At 54.1% G+C, this 19,358-nt stretch overlaps 1 protein-coding gene across 1 annotated transcript in view; it reads left to right on the forward strand.

Annotated features, from left to right (window-relative positions):
• The window catches only part of TMEM120B (transmembrane protein 120B), a 51,341-nt gene extending 33,644 nt beyond the window's left edge, over window positions 1–17,697 (forward strand). The window contains exons 6-12 of the mRNA XM_032242398.1: window positions 3,895–3,984; window positions 13,281–13,346; window positions 13,854–13,915; window positions 15,017–15,109; window positions 16,224–16,288; window positions 16,590–16,658; window positions 17,101–17,697. Coding sequence (XP_032098289.1) covers window positions 3,895–3,984; window positions 13,281–13,346; window positions 13,854–13,915; window positions 15,017–15,109; window positions 16,224–16,288; window positions 16,590–16,658; window positions 17,101–17,214 — 559 coding nt within the window. The 3' untranslated portion in view covers window positions 17,215–17,697. The remainder of the gene's footprint in view (window positions 1–3,894; window positions 3,985–13,280; window positions 13,347–13,853; window positions 13,916–15,016; window positions 15,110–16,223; window positions 16,289–16,589; window positions 16,659–17,100) is intronic.
• Window positions 17,698–19,358: the final 1,661 nt, after the last annotated feature.

Genomic DNA, 19,358 nt, shown 5'->3' on the forward strand with positions numbered 1-19,358 from the left:
AACCAGGGAGTCAGAGGTTGCAGTGAGCCAAGATCATGCCACTGCACTCCAGCCTGGTGTCAGAGTGAGACTGTCTGGAAAAAAAAAAAAAAAGGAATTCATTGCTGTCTGTCAGTACGGTGGCATATCATTCAGCCAGAAAGAGAAGTGAAAAGTTGGGCGTGGTAGCTCACACCTGTAATCCCAGTGCTTTGGGAGGCAGGAGGACTACTCTAGGTCAGGAGTTTGAGCCTAGCCTGGGCAACACAGCAAGACCCCCATCTCTACAAAGATGAAAAATAAAATGCTTCAGCTGGGCGCAGTGGCTCACGCCTGTAATCCCAGCACTTTGGGAGGCTGAGGTGGGAGGATTGCTTGAGCCCAGGAGTTCAAGGCTGCAGTGAGCCATGATCACACCAGTGTACTTTAGCACTGGGGATAGACAGAGACCAGGTCTGAACCAAAGAGAGAGAAATGAAGCACTGTCACTGTCACTAACCCAGGCTGCAGCATGGATGAGCCTTGAAAACACAGTGCTGATAAAAGAACTAGTCACAAAGGACACATACCAGGATTCCATCGCTGTGAACTGCCCAGAACAGGCAAACCCATAGAGACAGGGAGGGGAGTTGGTGAGTGGTGTCCAGGGGCTGCAGGAGGCAGGAATAAGGGAGTCAATGCTACTGGGTACCAGGTTTCTTTCTGGAGTAATAAAAATGTTCTCCCAGCCTAGCCAACATGATCAAACCTCATCTCTACTGAAAATATAAAAATTAGCTTTATGTGGTGGTGGCTGCCTGTAGTCCCAGCTACTCAGGAGGCTGAGGCGGGAGAATCACTTGAACCTGGGAGGCAGAGCTTGCAGTGAGCTGAGATTGTGCCACTGCACTCCAGCCTAAACAACTAGATACAGAGAGAGAGAGAGAGACCCTGTCTCAAAAAAAAAAAAAGAATGTTCTGAAATTAGGAATGGTTATGATTGCACAACTCTGAATTTACTAAAAATTACTAAATTATATGCTTTTAAAGAGCAAATTTTATGGTATGTGAATTGTATCAATTACAAAAAAGAGAAAGAAAAGAAAGAGGAAGAGGAGGGGAGGAAGGAAAAGAAAAGGAAAGGAGAGGGGAAGGAAGGGGATGCAGGGGCGAGGGGAGGGGAGGGGAGAGACAGTCCAGCCTGCCTGGATTTAAATTCTGGCTTTGAGACTAACTGGCTGTTACTATGGGCAGGTTCCCTCTGGGAGCCTCAGTCTCTCCATCTGTAGAATGAGGGTCAGGCAGTCCCTGCCTTACAGGGCTGTGACGGTTCAGGGAGCTGGCACCGTGTGTGGACTCTGCCTGGATGGGCATGCGGAGGTGCTGCCGGGGGCTCCCTGGCTGCTGGTGCTGTCCGAGGTGGGCATGGCCGTGCCGTGAGGCTGTGGGCCGCTGCTGCTGTGCCTGGAGGGTTTTGTGCTTTTCTCTGGCCCTGGGTTCTCTGTCCCCAGGGGAAGCAGCCAAGTACGGCTTAGGGATTTGGCCCACGTGCCAAGCGTTTATTGCCTGGCAGGCACATGGCTGGGTGTCCAGCTGCTGGTCTGGCCACTTGAATGCCCAAACAAAGGCCCTTTTAGGCCCTGGGCCCGTGCTCGCCTGCTGCCCAGTGCCTGGCCTGTTTCTACCAGGGCTAAGGCTGCACACATCTGTAATACTTCTCATGTGCTCCCCTCAAAGGGGGTAAAAGTTGCCAATGTGCAGCCAGAGTCGCTTGCGCAGGGACGTCCAGGGCCCTCCCAGGGCAAACCAGTGCTGTCCTGAGGCCCAGGGTTCCCCAAGGCCTGGGCATCCCCTTTTCTCCCACCAGCTTCTGTGCTCGTCTCCTAGGGCCAAAACGACACACACCCTAACCCTAAGGCTTAAAACGACACTTACATGTTCCCACAGTCTAGAAGCCTGCGTTCAGGCCATGGCAGGGCTGTGCTGCTCTCCAGGGTTGGGGGAGGGGGACCCTTCCTTGCCCCTCCAGCTTCTGGGAATTGCCAGCAAGCCCTAGTATTGCTCGGCTTAAAGCTGTTCCACTCTCACCACACGGCCTCCTGCCCTGTGTGTCTCCACATAGCCTTCTTTTGCTTTTTTGAGACAGAGTTTCCGTCTGTTGCCAGGCTGGAGTGCAGTGGTGCGATCTCAGCGCACTGCAGCCCCTGCCTCCTGGGTTCAAGCGATTCTCCGATTAGCTGGGACTACAGGTGTGCGCCACAGCGCCCAGCTAACTTTTTTTTTTGTATTTTTAGTAGATACAGGGTTTCATTATGTTGGCCAGGATGATCTTGATGTCTTTTTTTTTTTTCTTTTTTTTTCTTTTTTTTTTTGAGATGAAAGCTTTGCTTGTTCCCCGGGGCTAGAGTGCAGTGGGGTGTTCTCAGCTCACTGCAGCCTCTGCCCCCTGGGTTCAAGCAATTCTCCTGCGCCAGCCTCCTGAGTAGCTGGGATTACAGGTGTGTGCCACCACACCCAGCTAATTTTTGTATTTTTAGTAGAGACAGTATTTTCACCATCTTGGCCAGGCTGGTCTTGAACTCCTGACCTCGTAATCCACCAGCCTCGGTCTCCCAAAGTGCTGGGATTACAGGCATGAGCCATTGCACCTGGCTCAAAAAAGTTTTTAAATTAGCCTGATGTGGCAGTGTGCACCTGTATTCCCACCTACTTAGGAGGCTGAGGCGAGAGGATCGCTTGAACCCAGGAGACTGGGGCTGCAGTGAGCCACGATCATGTCGCTGCACTCCAGCCTGGGCGACAGAGTGAGACCCTGACTCTAAAAACCAAAAAAAAAAAAAAAAGTCAAAGACAAGGCCTTTCTGGCCATGGTGGCAGGCCTCCGAGGGACGACTGTCACTGGCTCTCCCAGAGTTCTTTCCACAGGGGTGCTCCCCTGGTGGGTTGGCCTTCCCACTTCACAGATTGTGGGGCTGAGGCAAGTGAGGCTCTGATAATCCCCACACAGCGTGTCTGCCGCCCTCCATGCTGACCATGCACAGCAGGCTCCACAGCCTGGGTCTGCCGCGTTCAAGGCCAGATCAGCCCAGCCCCGCGCTGTGGTCACCATAGGAGGAGGAAAAGGGGCTCTTCAGTTAGTGTTACGACAATATGGCCCGTAGGGGTTTTTTTTGTATATGTAACAAAGTTTACAGACGGTTTAAGGGGATGGGGGAATTTATAGCTTAACACTGCAGACAACCTAAAATAGAACATCAAGTCTCTTGTTCTTTTTTTTTTTGAGACAGAGTCTTGCTCTTATTGCCCAGGCTGGAGTGCAGTGGCACAATCTCAGCTCACTGCAACCTCTGCCTCCTGGGTTCAAGTGATTCTCCTGCCTCAACCTCCCAAGTAGTTGAGACTACAGGTGTACGCCACCATACCTGGCTACTTTTTGTATTTTTAGTAGAGATGGGGTTTCACCATGTTGGCTAAGCTGGTCTCGAACTCCTGGCCTCACGTGATCCGCCTGCCTTGGCCTCCCAAAGTGCTGGGATTGCAGGCGGGAGCCACCATGCCTGGCCAAGTCTCCCATTCTTAAAGTCTTTCCATTAACAGCCCACAAGAAATTTCACATCAGACAGGAAGAGTTTAAAAGACAGGTTGTCCTAGGCTGAGTGGTCAGGGAAGGAGGGGGAGACTCAGCTGGAGCTTGAAGCATAGGTGGGACTCAAGGAGAAAGATGAGGGGGTGCAGAGGTATTTGCAGGGGCGGGGGGAAGGCACGCAAGAGACCAAGCTCCCCCTGCCTCCTTGGGTCACAAGGGCTTCCAGAGAGAGGCAGTGCCTGCTGTGGGTAGCCCTTGGCCTGGTTTGCTGCTCTGTGGGGTGAGGGGGGGATGGCCGTGCCTAGTTCTCACACCTGCACCCCTCCCCGCCGGGCTGTTTCCTTGCACAGGGTAACTGACGAAGTCTTCAACTTCCTGCTGGTGTGGTATTACTGCACCCTGACCATTCGAGAGAGCATTCTCATCAGCAACGGCTCAAGGTACTTGGGGGCCTGGCTTTGTGGAGAGCACAAGGGCAGTCAAAGGAAAATGTCATGAGGGACATTAGATGGGGACTGACACCCTCAGGCTGCATTCCTCGTCTCCTTGGGGGTTGCTTTGTGACTGTTCAGATCCGGGAATACCAGAAACTGCTGCTGCTGATGCAGCAGCTCTTGTTTATGATCAGTCTCTTGCTTATGAGCAACAGCAGCCCTAACTCAGACTGGCTTAACACAATAAGAAACATATTTTCTCATAAAAAGAAGGGACCCATTGTGCTGGCTTCAGGTAAGGCTCGATCCAGGTGCTCTCCATCTCTCACTTCTGCCCTCTGTGTTGTCTTTATCTCAGGCTACATGTGAGGCACCCAGCAGCTCCAGGCTCACGTCACTATTTCTAGCATTCCCACCAAACAGGGCACATTCTTCTCTTCCAAGACTCCCACTGGGTCCCACTGGCTAGGTCCAGGCAGAGAATGGATCAGGTACCTATCCCGAACCAGTCACTGTTGCCAGGGAATGCGGTGCTGTGATTGGCCAGGCTTGAGCCTCACATCCACCCTGAGAGTGGTCACTGGGAGTGGAGAAGCTGAGTGTCGGTAGAGGAATGGTTCCCTAGAAGAAAATTGGGAGACTGTCACTAGGAGGATAGACAGGTTTTGGTGACAAGAGTGGATGGTCCTCCACAGGGAGATGGAGGGGAGAGCAGACAGGTGAAGAGAGTCTTAGGCCAAACCTGTCCCCAAAGAGCAGATACTGGGGAGGACGGAAGCCAGGCTGGGAGTGTGGGCTCCTGCGCTCCAGTCCCAGGGCCCTCGAGGAGCAGCCCTGTGCCCCGGACAAGTTGTGTCTCCTCTTTGGACTGCTTCAGAGTCCCATGGGGGAAGGGGTGTGTCAGCGGTGCTGAGTGAGTCTAAGCAAAACGGGGGGTTCCCTTGGCCTCCATCTCTGAAGGGCTCTGAGTGTGAGAAGCCCTGTTTTCTCTCAGTCTCCTTCCTGCCCTGCCTGCCTGTACGCTGAGTCTTGAGACCAGTTAAAACCCATGACTTGCCACCTGGAGGACCTGTTTTCCAAAAGCCTAATTCCTTTTGGGATGGCCATTGACACCTCTGTGCTATTCTTTTTTTTTTTTTTTTTTTTTTGAGGTGGTGCCTTGTTCCGTGGCCCAGGCTGGCGTGCAGTGGCGCCATCTCAGCTCATTGCAACCTCTGCCTCCCAGTTCAAGCGGTTCTTCTGCCTCAGCCTCCCAAGTAGCTGGGTTACAGGTGCCCACCACCACACCCAGCTAATTTTTGTATTTTTAGAAGAGACAGGGTTTCACCGTGTTGGCCAGGCTGGTCTCAAACTGCTGACCTCAGGTGATCCGCCTGCCTTGGCCTCCCAAAGTGCTGGGATTACAGGTGTGAGTCGCCGTGCCAGCCAATGTGCCATTCTGGTTTTTGTTATTTCCTGAAACAAAATGTAACAAGCTCCTGCTTCCTCCCTGCTGGAGAATGCCCAGGAGCTGCGGCCCCCACCGCCTAACACGCCACCTTCCTGCTTGTTTGCCTGCTAGTTTCTTGTGGCAGGTCCCTGCCGTGCCGGCTTTTACCCTGAACATAGAGCCTGGAGGTAAGGACAAGAGCCCCCTCCTACCTGGCCTCCTGAGGTCAACAGGGAGTCTCCGGAACGCAGCCTCGTAGCACATAGCCATTTAGAAAACATCAGTGTGTAGGCTGGGTGCGGCGGCTCACGCCTGTAATCCCAGCAGTTTGGGAAGCTGAGGTGGGCGGATCACTTGAGCCCAGGAGTTCAAGACCAGCATGTGCAGCATAGTGAGACCTCATCTCTACCCCCGCCCCCCCAAAAAATAGCTGGGCATGGTGCTGGTGTGTGCCTGTAGTCCCAGCTAATTGAGAGGCTGAGGCAGGAGAATCACTTGAGCCCAGGAGTTTGAGACCAGCCTGGGCAACATGGCAAGACCCTGTCTTAATTTAAAAATTAAAAAATTAGCCAGGCATGGTGGTGCACACCTGTTGTCCTTGCTACTCTGGAGGCTGAGGTGGGAGGATCACATGAGCCCAGGAAGTTGAGGCCACTGCACTCCAGCCTAGGCAAGTGAGACCCTCTCTCAAAAAGAAGAGGCTCAGGGGCATGTGATGCCTCTAGCAATCATTACACTTTAGCAAGAGTTACTCTGGGCAGCTTTTTACGCTAGTATGGCATGCTGTGGATGGTGGAGTGACCGGGGAGATGGGAGCAGCAGTGAGCAGAGGTCCCTCCAGCAAAACAGAGGGCCACTAAAGGGGCAAAAACGGAGTGCAAAGCCAGCCTCCCCTGCCTAACAATTTGCAGGAGCCGTTCGGAAATCCTGGAGTTTACGCTCTGATGGAAGAGCAGGGATGTTTGTCTCTGAGCTTGCAATGCAAAGCTTCGTGCGTGGGTCTGCTCTACCCCCATCTGCCATTCATCACACATTTATTGAGCATTTCCTAAGTACCAGACACTGAACGAAGGACTCCAAGATAACTCACACTCTGTGCCTTCTGGGAGCACTCACAGAAGTGTTTTTCCTTTTCTTTTTTTTTTCGAGACAGAGTCTTGCACTGTCGCCAGGCTGGAGTGCAGTGGTGAGATCTTGGCTCACTGCAACCTCTTCCTCCTGGGTTCAAGTGATTCTCCGGCCCCAGCCCCCTGAGTAGCTGGGATTACAGGTGCCCACCACCACACTTGGCTAATTTTTGTATTTTTAGTAGAGACGGGGTTTCACCATCTTGGCCAGGCTGATTCAAACTCCTGACCTCAGGTGATCCACCACCTCAGCCTTCCAAAGTGCTAGAATTACAGGCATAAGCCTCCGCGCCCAGCCCAGAATTTTGTTTACTAAAGTCCTTTTCATAGCAGATAGGGTTCAAGGAATTTGAGGTTGCAATGGAACCATTCCTCCAGGTCTGTCTCCCCTTGCTGGCCTGGGGCAGGCGTTTGAATGGGCTTGAGGAGTCTGTCGTCTGGAATGGGGCCTCTGGGCCCAAACAGATGCAAATAGATACGTTATCTTCTATTTAGCTTGGTGCAAAAGTTTTTGTGTTTCACAGTCATCTTTGTACCAACCTAATAAAATGACTCCGGGAGCTGGGACCAGCTTGTGGGGGAGGGGACAAGGCAGGTGGGCTGAATCTGAGTGACTCAGACTTGTGACTCATCCTCCACATCTGTTGGAGATTTAGCCTCCGCCCTCCCCCAGCTGCTTCTCAGAGCTGATTGATCCTGGAGGCAGGTGAGGGAGATGCCTTTGAGGCTTCTCCTGCTTGGTCCCCTGCCAGGGAGTAGCTCAGAAGCCCCTGCAGGAGAGCCGTGTGGAGGCGGTGGGAGGTGAGACTGGGATGGACTCTAGTTTCTCATCCCCGAAGCATCCGCTCAGGGCTGGTGCACAGTCAACACCCCACGGTCTTCGTTGAAGTGAATCAAACCCAAGTTCTGCGATGAGGAAGGGTCCCAGGGCCATAACGGCGTTCTAGAGACAGTGTTGCTGAACCCTGCGGGCTTCCTGGGGGCCTGCTGTCCTGTTTTGGTCTGATGGTGATGCTTCTGTCCAGTTCTGGTTATACCTGAGATTTGAATTGGGACAGGAGGTGTGGTCAGGGAAGCAGGTGGGGGTGGGGACTTCCTGATGGGGAGATGAGGCCACCCTTGGTTTATGTCTGGTGCCTGCTAAGTGAGATGCCACTCTTCAGCTCAGCGTAATAAGCAAGTCAGCTTCTCCTGGAAACTTGAAAATGCTGGAAACCTGTCCCACAGGGACTAAACCTGAAGGGGTCTTATGGGTGCATGTAACTGGGAGGTTCAAGAAGGTCAGGAGGGCTCAGGCAGCGTTCACAGCCCGGTTCCAGCTCCTTATTCCGTTTTCCCCTGTGATGGCTCCCAGTGGCCCCCAGGTAGGCCTCCCATTAATAGCAACCGCTGGGTGGATAGAACCTCCCTCCACCCCAGCTGGAATCTTGACACAGACGTTTGATTGGCCAGGCTTGGGTGACCTACTGATCTCCGAGAGCCAGTCACTGTTGCCAGAGGAATGCAGAGAGCCCTGTTTGGTTGGCTGGGGGTCATATGCTTGGTAATAAGCCTGAGCTTTATCCCAGCCACCCAGACTGAGTGTGGGGGTGAGGTGGTTGTCCACAGGAGCAAAGCAGAGGCCACCTAACCAGGATGGGCTGTGATTGGTAACTGCGCAAAAAAGTCAACGTCTGTTAACAGTTAGTTCTGGACCAGAACGAATAGACAGGGATCGTGTTGGCCTTTCTAGGGAGCCCCAGCCTAGGGTGCCTGCTTCTAATGGGCTTTTTAGGGGCCTGTCCTCAGACAGACACAAACATATAAGGGTGACAGCTGCAGGAGTGGTCCTCGGTGTAGAAGCCATTCCCCAGCCGTCTAGGTGGCCCAAGGCACAGAGCCAAGAACAGCCTGGGGTTCATAGTGGCTGGTGCACATGTCTTCTGCACACTCACAGCCATGCTAATGTGTCCTGAAGGGAGAAGTCTACTTTTCTACCTTTTGCAGTTTCCAGATACGGGGACACGCTGTCCCTATGTCTGGCCATGGATGCACCTACTCCTCTTGGAGCTCATCAAAAAAGCCCGTGAGTCCCTGCAAACTTTAACTTCTGTGGTGAAATGGACCCAGAGAGCGACTGCAAATGGGTGTAGGTTTTTCTGCGGTGATAAAAAGGTTTCAAAATAGTTTGTGGTGACAGTTGCACAATTCTGTGAATATACGGAAAACTACACAGTTGGACCCTTTGAATGCGTGAATTGTATGGCATCTAAATTACATCACAATCAAACGGCTATGTAAACACACATGCACAGACCCAGCCCAGAGCCCTGGGATGTGCAGATGGATGCCGGGGCTCGTGAATGCCAGGCCGGGGAAGCAGCGATTTCTAGCCTCACCCGATGTCAACGAGCGGTGTTTATTGGTGGCATCTGTCAGAGCTGGGCTCTGGGAACGGCGAGCTGTGAAATGAAAAGCTGCTGCTCAGTCAGGCTTGCTGCCTGGAGTCTGCGTCTGCCTCAGGCCCCTCCTAGACGGGCAGAGGGCGTTTCTCTAGGGATCTTCAGGAGCAGGACAAAGGAGTGTGGTGCTTGCCAAGTGCTGAGGGCAGACACGTGGCTCGGCAGAGCTCTGGAAGGTTGCAGAGAGACCTCCTGGTTGCTCTTGAGGCTGGAAGTCGGGGGACCTGGCAACTGCCTTTGCTGTCAGAAATTTGGAGCCAGAGGTCTTCTTAGACTCTGACAGGCGAGACTAGGATACATGGGTGGGGGTGAGGGTTTTCTGGGGACAAAGAAGTAGATGGACATCTTACCCTGTTCCCATGACCTCACGTGGCACCTGCAGCAGTCTCCTGTCACCTCTGTGCTGGTGGCATCCAGAGTAACTGCTGCCTTCACAGCCACACCTCCCAGATGTCATTTGTGTCAGCATTTATTGAGTGCCCACTGTTTGCCTGGTGCTGTGAATGTAGGAGTACAGGGCTGCATGAAGCCTTGCCCTTCCCCGTGGCTCCTGGGGAACACAGGCTGTTGCTTGAAAAGCCAGTTTATGCCCAGAACTATTGCATGGGCTCTCAAGGGAAGAAGCGAGGCTAAGATGCAGTCTGTGTTCTTAAGATGTGTGTGTTCTGGTTGGAAGGTTTTAAGATGGTTCCAACCCCCTTACAAGGAAAATATAAATTGAAACCTCAGTGACTTGCCAGTTTTCACCTAATAAGTTTCCTAACAATTTTTATTTTATTTAATTTACTTGTTGATTGAGACAGGGTCTCTCTCTGTAGCCCAAGCTGGAGTGCAACCTCGGCCTTCCAGGCTCAAGCAGTTCTTCTGACTCAGCCTCCTGAGTAGCTGGGACTATAGGCACACAGCCCCACACCCAGCGAATTTTTACTTTTTTTTTTTTTTTTTTTTTTGGTAGAGATGAGGTTTCGCCATGTTGCCCATGCTGGTCTTGAACTCCGGGGCTCAAGCAGTCTTCCTGCCTCAGCCTCCCAGAGTGCTAGAATTACAGGTGTGAGCCACTGCACCTGGCCAGTTTGGTAACAGTTTTAAAATATGGCATCCACTGTTGGTGTGGGTTCTGGGACCCAGATCCTCTCTTCCGCTGTGGATGGAAGTGTAAATTGGGATGGCTGCTTGGAGGGTAATTGGACAAGGGATAGGACACACTTTTTGACCCAGCCATCCTGTCTCCGGTAGCCACTGAGAAGAAACTGTGTCATTGCATTTAGGGGACTTCCACAAGGACATCATGACAGCATTGAGAGCAACAGGGAGAGTTGAGAAACAGCCAGAGGCCGGGCATGGTGGCTTATGCCTGTAATCCCAGCACTTTGGGAGGCTGAGGCAAGAGGATCGCTTGAGGTCAGGAGTTTGAGACCAGTTTGGTCTAGCAAGACCCTGTGTCTACAAAAAGAAAAAAAACAAGAGAAACAGCCAAGTAGACCGTGGCAGAACCACACCTTGGAATGTCATTTACCATTTGAGAAACTGTGACCAGGCCGGACGCAGTGGCTCATGCCTGTAATCCCAGCATTTTAGGAAGCCGAAGTGGGCAGATCACAAGGTCAGGAGATCGAGACCATCCTGGCCAACATGGTGAAACGCCATCTCTACTGAAATACAAAAAATTTGCTGGCCATGATGGTGGGCGCCTGTAGTCCCAGCTACTCAGGAGGCTGAGGCAGGGGAATTGCTTGAACCCAGGTGGCAGAGGTTGCAGTGAGCTGAGATCGCACCACTGTATTCCAGCCTGGGCAACAAGAGCAAAACTCGTCTCAAAAAAAAAGCTGTGACATATCTGTAGGTACTGACCTAGGTGTCAAGCAGGTTCCAGGATGATTTTAGTTAAAAAGAAAGCCCTCTTGGTTTAGCCAAAAAAAAAAAAGCCTAAGGCCAGGCATGGTGGCTCATGCCTGTAATCCTAGCACTTTGGGAGGCTGAGGCAGATAGATTACCTGAGGTCAGGAGTTTGAGACCAGCCTGGCCAACAGGGTAAAACCTCGTCTCTACTAAAAATGCAAAAATTAGCTGGGTGTGATGGCAGACGCCTGTAGTCCCAGCTACTCGGAAGGCTGAGGTAGGAGAATTACTTGAACCCAGAAGGCGGAGGTTGCAGTGAGCCAAGATCACGCCACTGCACTCTAGCCTGGGCGACAGAGTGAGACTCTGTCTCAAAAACAAAAAAAAAAAAAGAAAGAAAGAAAGCCTAATCCAGTATCTCCCTCTGCGAACCAACTCACCCCTGAGCAGATCCTCAGGGTTCCCCCGTTAGTGAGTGGACCCATTTCCCTGCCCAGCCCCAAGAGAGTTCTGGAGGGATGAAGGTTAACAACTGTTCCCACGGGCATCCCCAGCCTCCACTACTCAGTCCTGGGGAGGAGGGGGCTGGCCGCTCCTGGGTGCATTTGGCAAGTTGCTGCCACGTGTTTGGACAAGAGGAGCCCAGGAGGCCAGCCAAGGCCTGAGACACACTCTGGGACGTTGAAGGGCACAGGGTTGAGGGTCCAACTCCTTTCTTCCTAGGCTGCCCCTGACGTTGGGGATGGGGGTGACAACCAGGCTCTACTGACTGTGGATCAACAGCCCCCAGCTGGGGGAGCACTAAGTTCTGGAAACAGGGTCCCCACAGCCTCTGGACTGGACAGGTGAAGTCCAGGGCTGGGCGAGGGCCTCCTGTCACTGAGATGGCAGGAGATGGGCCTGGGTGTGTGGCTTCTGGGGAGAAGCTGCCCCAGATGGTGTGAGCTGCCGCATATGGCATCCATACCAGCCTCTGCTTCTGTACAGGGCAATATCGCAGCTCCAGTCCTGTATGAGAGTGTGTGGCCAGGCATGGTGTTCATGACTATAATCCCAGCACTGTGGAAGGCCAAGGTGAGAGGCTTGTTTCAGCCCAGGAGTTTGAGACCAGTCAGGGCAACATAGCAAGACCCTGTCTCTAAAAAAAAAAAAAATAGCTGGGTGTGGTGGCGCACACCTGTGATCCCAGCTACTCAGGAGGGTGAGGTGGGAGGATTGCTTGACCTGGGAGGTCAGGGCTACAGTGAGCCCTGATTGTAGTGGCACTCCAGAGAGGGTGACAGAGCAAGACCCCGTCTAGAAAAAGAGAGAGAGAGAGAGAGAGAGAGAGAGAGAGAGAGAGAGTGTGTGTGTGTGTGTGTGTGTGTGTGTGTGTGTGTACGTGTGTGCTTATTCAGCACATTTATTGAGCAGCTGCTTGGAACCCAGGGTCATAGATTGATTGAGCAGCGGTCTTATCACTGTTGTTCACCAATCTGGAGGTGACACATGGGCGGGAAAGGGGACTGATACCGGGAAGAAAGGTTCATAATTGCTGACGGTGGTCCGTGCCATGGAGATGACGCGGGGCAGTGTGATCCGAGCTGGGCCATCGGGCTGGTTCAGGTAAGGCAGTCAGGGGGCCTTTGCAAGATGACAGCTGGTCTGAAGCTTGAACTTGGACCGGGAGCCAGGCAGACTGAGGTCTTGGAACAGAGAGGGCAGCAAGTCCGAAGGCCCTGAGCGAGCCCGCTGGGTGTAGCTGTAGGAAATACCACCCGCCGGGCGTCCTAAACCACAGAGTGTATCTCCTCGCAGTTCGGCAGCTGGAAGCCTAGGAGGGACTCCGGTTTCTCCGGAGACCACTCTCTGTGGCTTGCAGATGGCGCCTTCCCATGTGTCCTCATGTGGCCTTTTCTCTGTGCACGAACAGCCCTGGCGTCTTTCCCCCTTCTTGAAGACACACAGTCACCCTGGACTCGGGCCCACCTGCTTGGCCTTGTTTTACCTCAGTCCCCTCTTTAAAGGCCCTGTCTTCAAATACGGTCGCGGACATTAAGGTGCTGAGTGGCTCAGCTTCAGCACAGGAATTGGGGCCACTGTTCAGTCTGTGGCAGGCCCTGAGGGGGCGGCAGGCAGGCTTGGCGGGCTCTAGGAGAACCCACGTGCCTGGAGCATCCGCGTGCTGGGGAGAGGACCTGGTGGGGAGGACAGGAGTGAGGCTTGAAGGCGGATGAGTGCAGGGGTGTGTTCTAAGGGTCACCGGAAGCCCAGGTAGGAGTCCGGGCTAATCTGAAGCTGGTGTGTGTGGGATGGTGCGGCCCTGTGGGACAGCGAGAAGGGCAAGGTCATGGCTCGGGTCCGTTTCTTACTCCAAGAAGCCGTCTCTGAGTGCAGAGAGCCCCTGCTGCCTAGGCCGGGCCTCAGCAACACACGCCCGAGTCCCTGTCCCCGCCTGAGCGCCTTCCGTTCTCTCCCTCTCCCGAGAATTAAAGGCTGGTGGGTGTCTCACCACTACGTCTCCACGTTCCTGTCCGGAGTGATGCTGACCTGGTGAGTAGCCCCTCGCTGGGCGCCTCCAGCCTCCTGGGAGTAGAGCCTGGGGCCTGGGAATGGGGAGGGGGCTGATCCAGATGGCAGTGGGGGGCCTCCACCACCAACTTGGGAAAGAAAGCATGAGCCTGCAGCTGGGCCAGACGCTGTGTGGCCCACCCAGCCCGTGAGGGGGTTTTTCAGGGAATGTTTTCAGGTTCCCCTGAGAGCAGAGGTAGCGGGGGCTGCAAGGCTTGAGGGAGCGAGCGAGGCTGGGCACTGAAGGAGACCTCGGAGGACAGCGGGGTCACGGGGGTCAGCACCTCTGCACGGCTGTGTGACTCCTGGGGTCCTAGAGAGGAAGATGGGCATGACCTCGCCCAGCCCCTGGGATAGGAGGGCAGGAGTCAGGCCTCAGTTTGACTTGGTATCCACCTTTCCCCTCTCCTGACGGGAATGGAGTCGGGTGGGGAGGAATGTCCAATTTCACAGCGGCTGCACCTGTGTTCTTTCCTACCTTCTCTTCAGGCCTAATGGACTCATTTATCAGAAGTTTCGCAACCAGTTTTTAGCATTTTCCATTTTTCAGAGTGAGTGACTCTTGCCTGGATTTGGGGGAGGGGACACAGTTTTCCGAGACTTTGACCAAGGGAGGCCCCCAGTTCACATCAGTGCTTGCCTGTGCGGCAGAGACCAGACTTGGGGAGAGGGTCCCAGAAATCCAGAGAGAGAGCTGTCCCTGCCCCAGGTCAGCTCCAGCCACCTCCCAGTCCCCACCACTTCTTGGGCTGGAACCCTGCCAACTGTGATTTTTGAGAACTGAGTAGCATTGCGGGCACCAGCCTTTCCCAGTCCTAGATAAGTTCTCCAAATGGAAATCTACATTATTTTTCTCCTCTGAAAATCGCTCTGGATTTGTATCCAATGAACTAGTCCCAAGGGTTGCCCCTGGGGAGGGGAGCTTGGATGGCTGGGGACAGGGAGAGGGTTTTACTTTTCACCAACCCATTCGTTCCTGTTAAATTTAGCAACAACGAAGTATCCTGTTGCATGGAACTATCTCTTGTGCCTTAGCGTTGCACACAGCTCCCAACACAGCACTCGAATAGCTTGCACTCCAGCAAGCATCTATTATAGAGTGTCTACTGCGTGGAAAATTCCAGAAGTTTCTAATCTAGTTGGGGCTCAGATGGGTCTTCGCCTACCTGAGCTTTGTGTTCTGGATTAGGGATAAAGCAGGTTCAGACCAAAGGGTGGGGGTGTGTGTGTGTGTGTGTGTGTGTCTCTGTGGGTGTGGATGTGTCTGTGGGTGTGTGGGTGTGTTCATCTGTCGGCATATGAGTGGGTGTATGGGTATGTATGTGTGGGTGTGTGTGTGGTACGTGTGTCCGTGTATGTATGTGTGTTTCAGTGCGTGTCTGGGTGTGTGGGAGTGTGGGTGTGTCTGTGGGTGTGTATCCGTGTGTATGTATCTGTGTCTGTGGGAGTGTGTGTGTGTTTCTATGTGTGGATGCGTGCGTGTGTCTGTGGGTGTGTGGTGTGTTGGGCATGGGAGAAAGTTGTAACCGGGCACCCTGTCTGCCCTCTGCCCAGTAAAGACCCACCAGCCTACCCTTTGGGCAGAGAAGAGGTGTTGCCCTGTCTTCCAGGGACACTAGGCCCTGAGCCCGGGCACTGTGCTCCCCCTGCAGGCTGCGTCCAGTTCCTGCAATATTATTACCAGAGGGGCTGCCTCTACCGGCTGCGGGCCCTGGGGGAGAGGAACCACCTGGATCTCACGGTGGGTGAGTAGCTGGGCCTGGGTTGGAGGGGGCGCAGGTGCTGGACCCTGCAGGCACCTCCCATGCAGCAGAGCCAGGCTGCTGCCTTTATCCAAGGCGCCTTCCGGAATTCGTCCTGGATTCTGTTTCAGCTGCCGAGTGCTGGGCCAGCTGCGGGCCAGGCCCTGAGGCCAGGCCTCTGTCTCAGCCTCTGGAAATGTCTACTTTTTGTGTGTGTTTTAGAATACATACACAATTAGCCTTGTGCTGGTTGTACATACTGTGTTTAACGTGTCTGCATACCAGTACGTATAAGTGTAGAAACACATATATACACAGGGACATATGCTTCACTCTTAAGCCATAGGGGTGGCGGTCAGAAAAGTGAGGAGACCCTCTCATCAAGAATTTCAGGGCAAAGTTTTTAATACAACTATGCTTTTTTTATTTTTTATTTTTTGAGACAGAGTCTGTGGCCCAGGCTGCAGTGCAGTAGCATGATCTCAGCCCACTGCAACCTCCGCCTCCTGGGTTCAAATGATTCTCCTGCCTCAGCCTCCCGAGTAGCTGAGATTACAGGCACTGGCCACCACGCCTGGCTAATTTTTGTATTTTTAGTAGCAATGGGGTTTCACCATGTTGGCCAGGCTGGTCTCGAACTCCTGGAATCAAGTGATCTCCCCACCTCAGCCTCCCAAAGTGCTGGGATTCCAGGTGGAAGCCAACGCGCCTGGCCCGACTATCTTTTGAGATAGTCATTGCCATCAGATTACTCTGCTAAGTAGGTCCTCCTGTGTCAAGACTCAATGGAAATCATGCATGTGAAACATCATTATAAAATGTGAAACCCTTGCAGATGAAAGGAATTAGTAACCGCATAGCGCCTGGAGTTTGTGAGTGTTGTCAGGGCCACCTGGCTCTTGGTGGCTTGAGGAGTGAGAGCAGTCAGGCTGGGTGACAGGGCTGCTGTTGTCACAGTGAATGCCCAACTAGCTATGACAGGCAAGGGCTGTCCCCCATGTGTGACTGTGCCTGGTTCATCTTAGGGTGACTGGCATGGCTGAGGGTGGGTGCCTGGTGGGGCTGTGGGGGCAGCGAAGCCCCTCAATGGGTCCTTTTTCTTCCCTTCTCTCCACAGAAGGGTTCCAGTCCTGGATGTGGCGGGGCCTGACCTTCCTCCTGCCCTTTCTCTTCTGTGGCCATGTGAGTCCCCATGGAGTTTGTGGGCGTCTCCTGTCTGGGCTGGCCCCTGGGAAAAGAAGGTTTTCAGGCCTCACCCTCCTTCTCCAGCCATCCCCATGCTGGGCCCCACAGCGTCCTCTTGGCCCGGCGATGCTGAGGCAGGAGTCAGAACTGGCCCAGCACTGCCCTGGCCTTGGCTGCCTGCATTTCATTTTGGGGGGTGTCTGTTAGTGTTGGGGGTAGCTGATACCCACAGTTGTGGCGGGGGCTGGCCTGACCTGGGAGCCTGGTGGGTGAGCAGCACCTGCCCTCCTCTCTCTAGTTCTGGCAGCTCTACAATGCCGTCACGCTGTTTGAGCTCTCCACCCACGAGGAATGCAGAGAATGGCAGGTATGGGGGGTGAGGAGGGTGGGGGCAGGCTGTGGAGAGGCTCCTGGGAGGGTTGGGGTGGCAGGGATGGGGTGTGTGTGTGCGTGTGTGTAGTGTCCTGGGGTGCAGGTTCCTGGGGAGGGCTGGGATGGCACGTGTGGTGGTGGGTGTGTGTATGTGTGTGGCGTGCTTGGGAGGGAGGTTCCTGGAAGGGCTGGGGCTGGAGCCTCCCCCAGGTGTTTGGATCCCAAGGAGGTTCACGCTATACTGTAGAGCCCTTTCTAGGCCCTGCCCAAGCCTGAGCCTCGCCCCTTCCCCAGGTTGCCTGAATCTCTGCCTTTGCTAGCAAACCCCTGCAGTTTGGGAGTTTGGGGGTAACTGTGCTGGAGGTTCTGGGGTGCTGGGGGCAGGGGTTCAGCAGGGCAGATGCCCTAGCCTCGCCCTCCTCTCTGGACTCCCCCAGGTGTTCGTGCTGGCGCTCACCTTCCTCATCCTCTTCCTCGGCAACTTCCTGACCACGCTCAAAGTCGTGCATGCCAAGCTCCAGAAGAACAGAGGCAAGACAAAGCAGCCCTGAGCTCTCGGCTCCTGTGCCCTCGGGCTGGACTTTAGACTGTGGGGCGCTCCTGGGCTCCTCCCCAGCAGCCACCTCAGGCCTGTGGCATCTCTGGGAGAGAGCCCAGGCCCTGATCCCCCAAAGGACGAGAGGAATGTGAGCCCCGCCTGTCTGCACAGTGTTCGCCTATTTATAACGTATTTAATGCTGGGTCCCCCATCGTCCCTGGAACCCGGGCCAGTCTTCCTGGGGTTGGGTCTGAAGCCTCAGGGAGCCCCTCTGTTCCCACTCTCGTCATTTGAACCCCTGTGGGTGGGGTTTGGATGTGCCTCTGGAGGTTGGATTTTATGCTGACCTGCTACTTACCAGGCCCAGGCTGGGGTGGCCTGAACCCTCAGCGCCCTGTGGCGCCCCTTTCCCAGGGCCACTCTGCTTCTGCTGTGAGCCCCCTCCTTGCCCACCCGCTGCGTGGTGGGGGTCATTTAAGTTCTCAGAGACCCACTGCATCTGCCTCATGCTCTTCTTGCCCCTGGGAGCTCTGGGGGGGCGTCCTGAGTCAGGCTGTGAGCAGAGTCGCCGCCAGAGGGCGCCCCAGGCCGTCCAAGGGAACAAGGACGTTCCTGTCCATGCTTCGGGGTTCCCTGACCTCCCATCTTGCAGCCCACCTTCCTGCAGTCTTGCGGCGGGTACTTGGGGAGTGGGACCAAGACCCTTGGACCCTTTGGAGGAGTCCCACCTCCCCCCACCTTTTTCCTGGAGGTTCTGGATGTTGTGGGAGGGAGGTAAGGAGGCCCTGGCAGGTTCACCCCTGGGGGCGAACCCTGAGGCAGGGCCAGAGCCACTGGACTCCACTTGGGTGAGACTCTGCATTTGATGTGAGGTGGAGAGGCCACCAGGCTTGGCTCAGTGCTCTGCTCTGCCTCCCATATATGGGCCTCAGCTGCCCCTAAGCAGGGCCCTACAAATCCCAAGGCCAGATGTCAAGCAGTGCACACAGGCATGCCTTGTTTATCCCTCCTCTAAGAATTTTAAATTTTTTTCCTTTTTTTTTTTTTTTTTTGGAGACAGGGTCTCTGTTGCCTAGGCTGGACTGCAGTGGCATGATCATAGCTCACTGCAGCCTCTGCCTACAAGGCTCAAGGGAGCCTCCCACCTCAGCCTCCAGAGTTGCTGGGACCACGAGCATGCACCATCATGCACTACTGCTCCTTTTTTTTTTTTTGGAGACAGTCTCGCTCTGTCGCCCAGGCTGGAGTGCAGTGGCGCAATCTCGGCTCACTGCAACCTCCGCCTTCTGGGTTCAAGTGATTCTCTTGCCTCAGCCTCCCGAGTATCTGGGACCACAGGTGCCAGCCACCACACCCAGCTAATTTTTGTGTTTTTGGTAGAGATGGGGTTTCACCATATTGGCCAGGATGGTCTCGATCTATAGACCTTGGGATCCGCCTGCCTCAGCCTCCCAAAGTGCTGGGATTATAGTGTGAGCCAAGACACCCGCCACCCTGCTACTTTTTAATATTTTTAGTAGAGATGGGGTGTCGCTATGTTGCCCAGGCTGGTCTCCAACTCATGGGCTCAAGTGATCCTCCTCTCTTGGCCTTCCAAAGTGCTGAGATTACAGGCGTGAGCCACTGTGCCTGGCCTGACTACATTTTTAAAATGAGATTTCCCCTCCCCCACAGTGAGATTCCACATACAAATCCAGATTTCTGCTTTCCCTAGAAAAATGGACCTGGCAACATTCCCATGGCAGGGGGCGCCTGCTCCCCAGTCACCACAGGCCCCGCTACTCCTGTATGCCTTGTCCTTTGTTCTGGTCTCCTTTCTGGCCCTTTTTAGGTGCCTGCCTTTGCCCTAGATTAGGAGTCAGCTAGCTGCCTGTAAAGGCAGATGGCAACTATTTTAAGCTTTATGGGCCAGGGGATCTATGTGGCAGCTACTCTTGCCTGCAGTCACAGAGCACAAGGCAATGCACAAAGGAATAGGTGTGGCTGTGTTCCAATAAAACTTTATTTACAAATCAGGCTGTGGCCAGATGTGGCCCATAGGCTGTAGTTTGCAGACCTCTACCTTAGACCATTGTTTGTCCACGGGGCCTTGGGTTCTTTGAGAACAAGAGCTCCTTGGTTGATTCCCCAGGGGATGGCAGGGCCTTGGGAACCTGG

This window comes from Sapajus apella, unplaced genomic scaffold, assembly GCF_009761245.1.
Source record: "Sapajus apella isolate SASKATOON/1434 unplaced genomic scaffold, GSC_monkey_1.0 scaffold2, whole genome shotgun sequence".
NCBI lineage: Eukaryota > Metazoa > Chordata > Mammalia > Primates > Cebidae > Sapajus > Sapajus apella.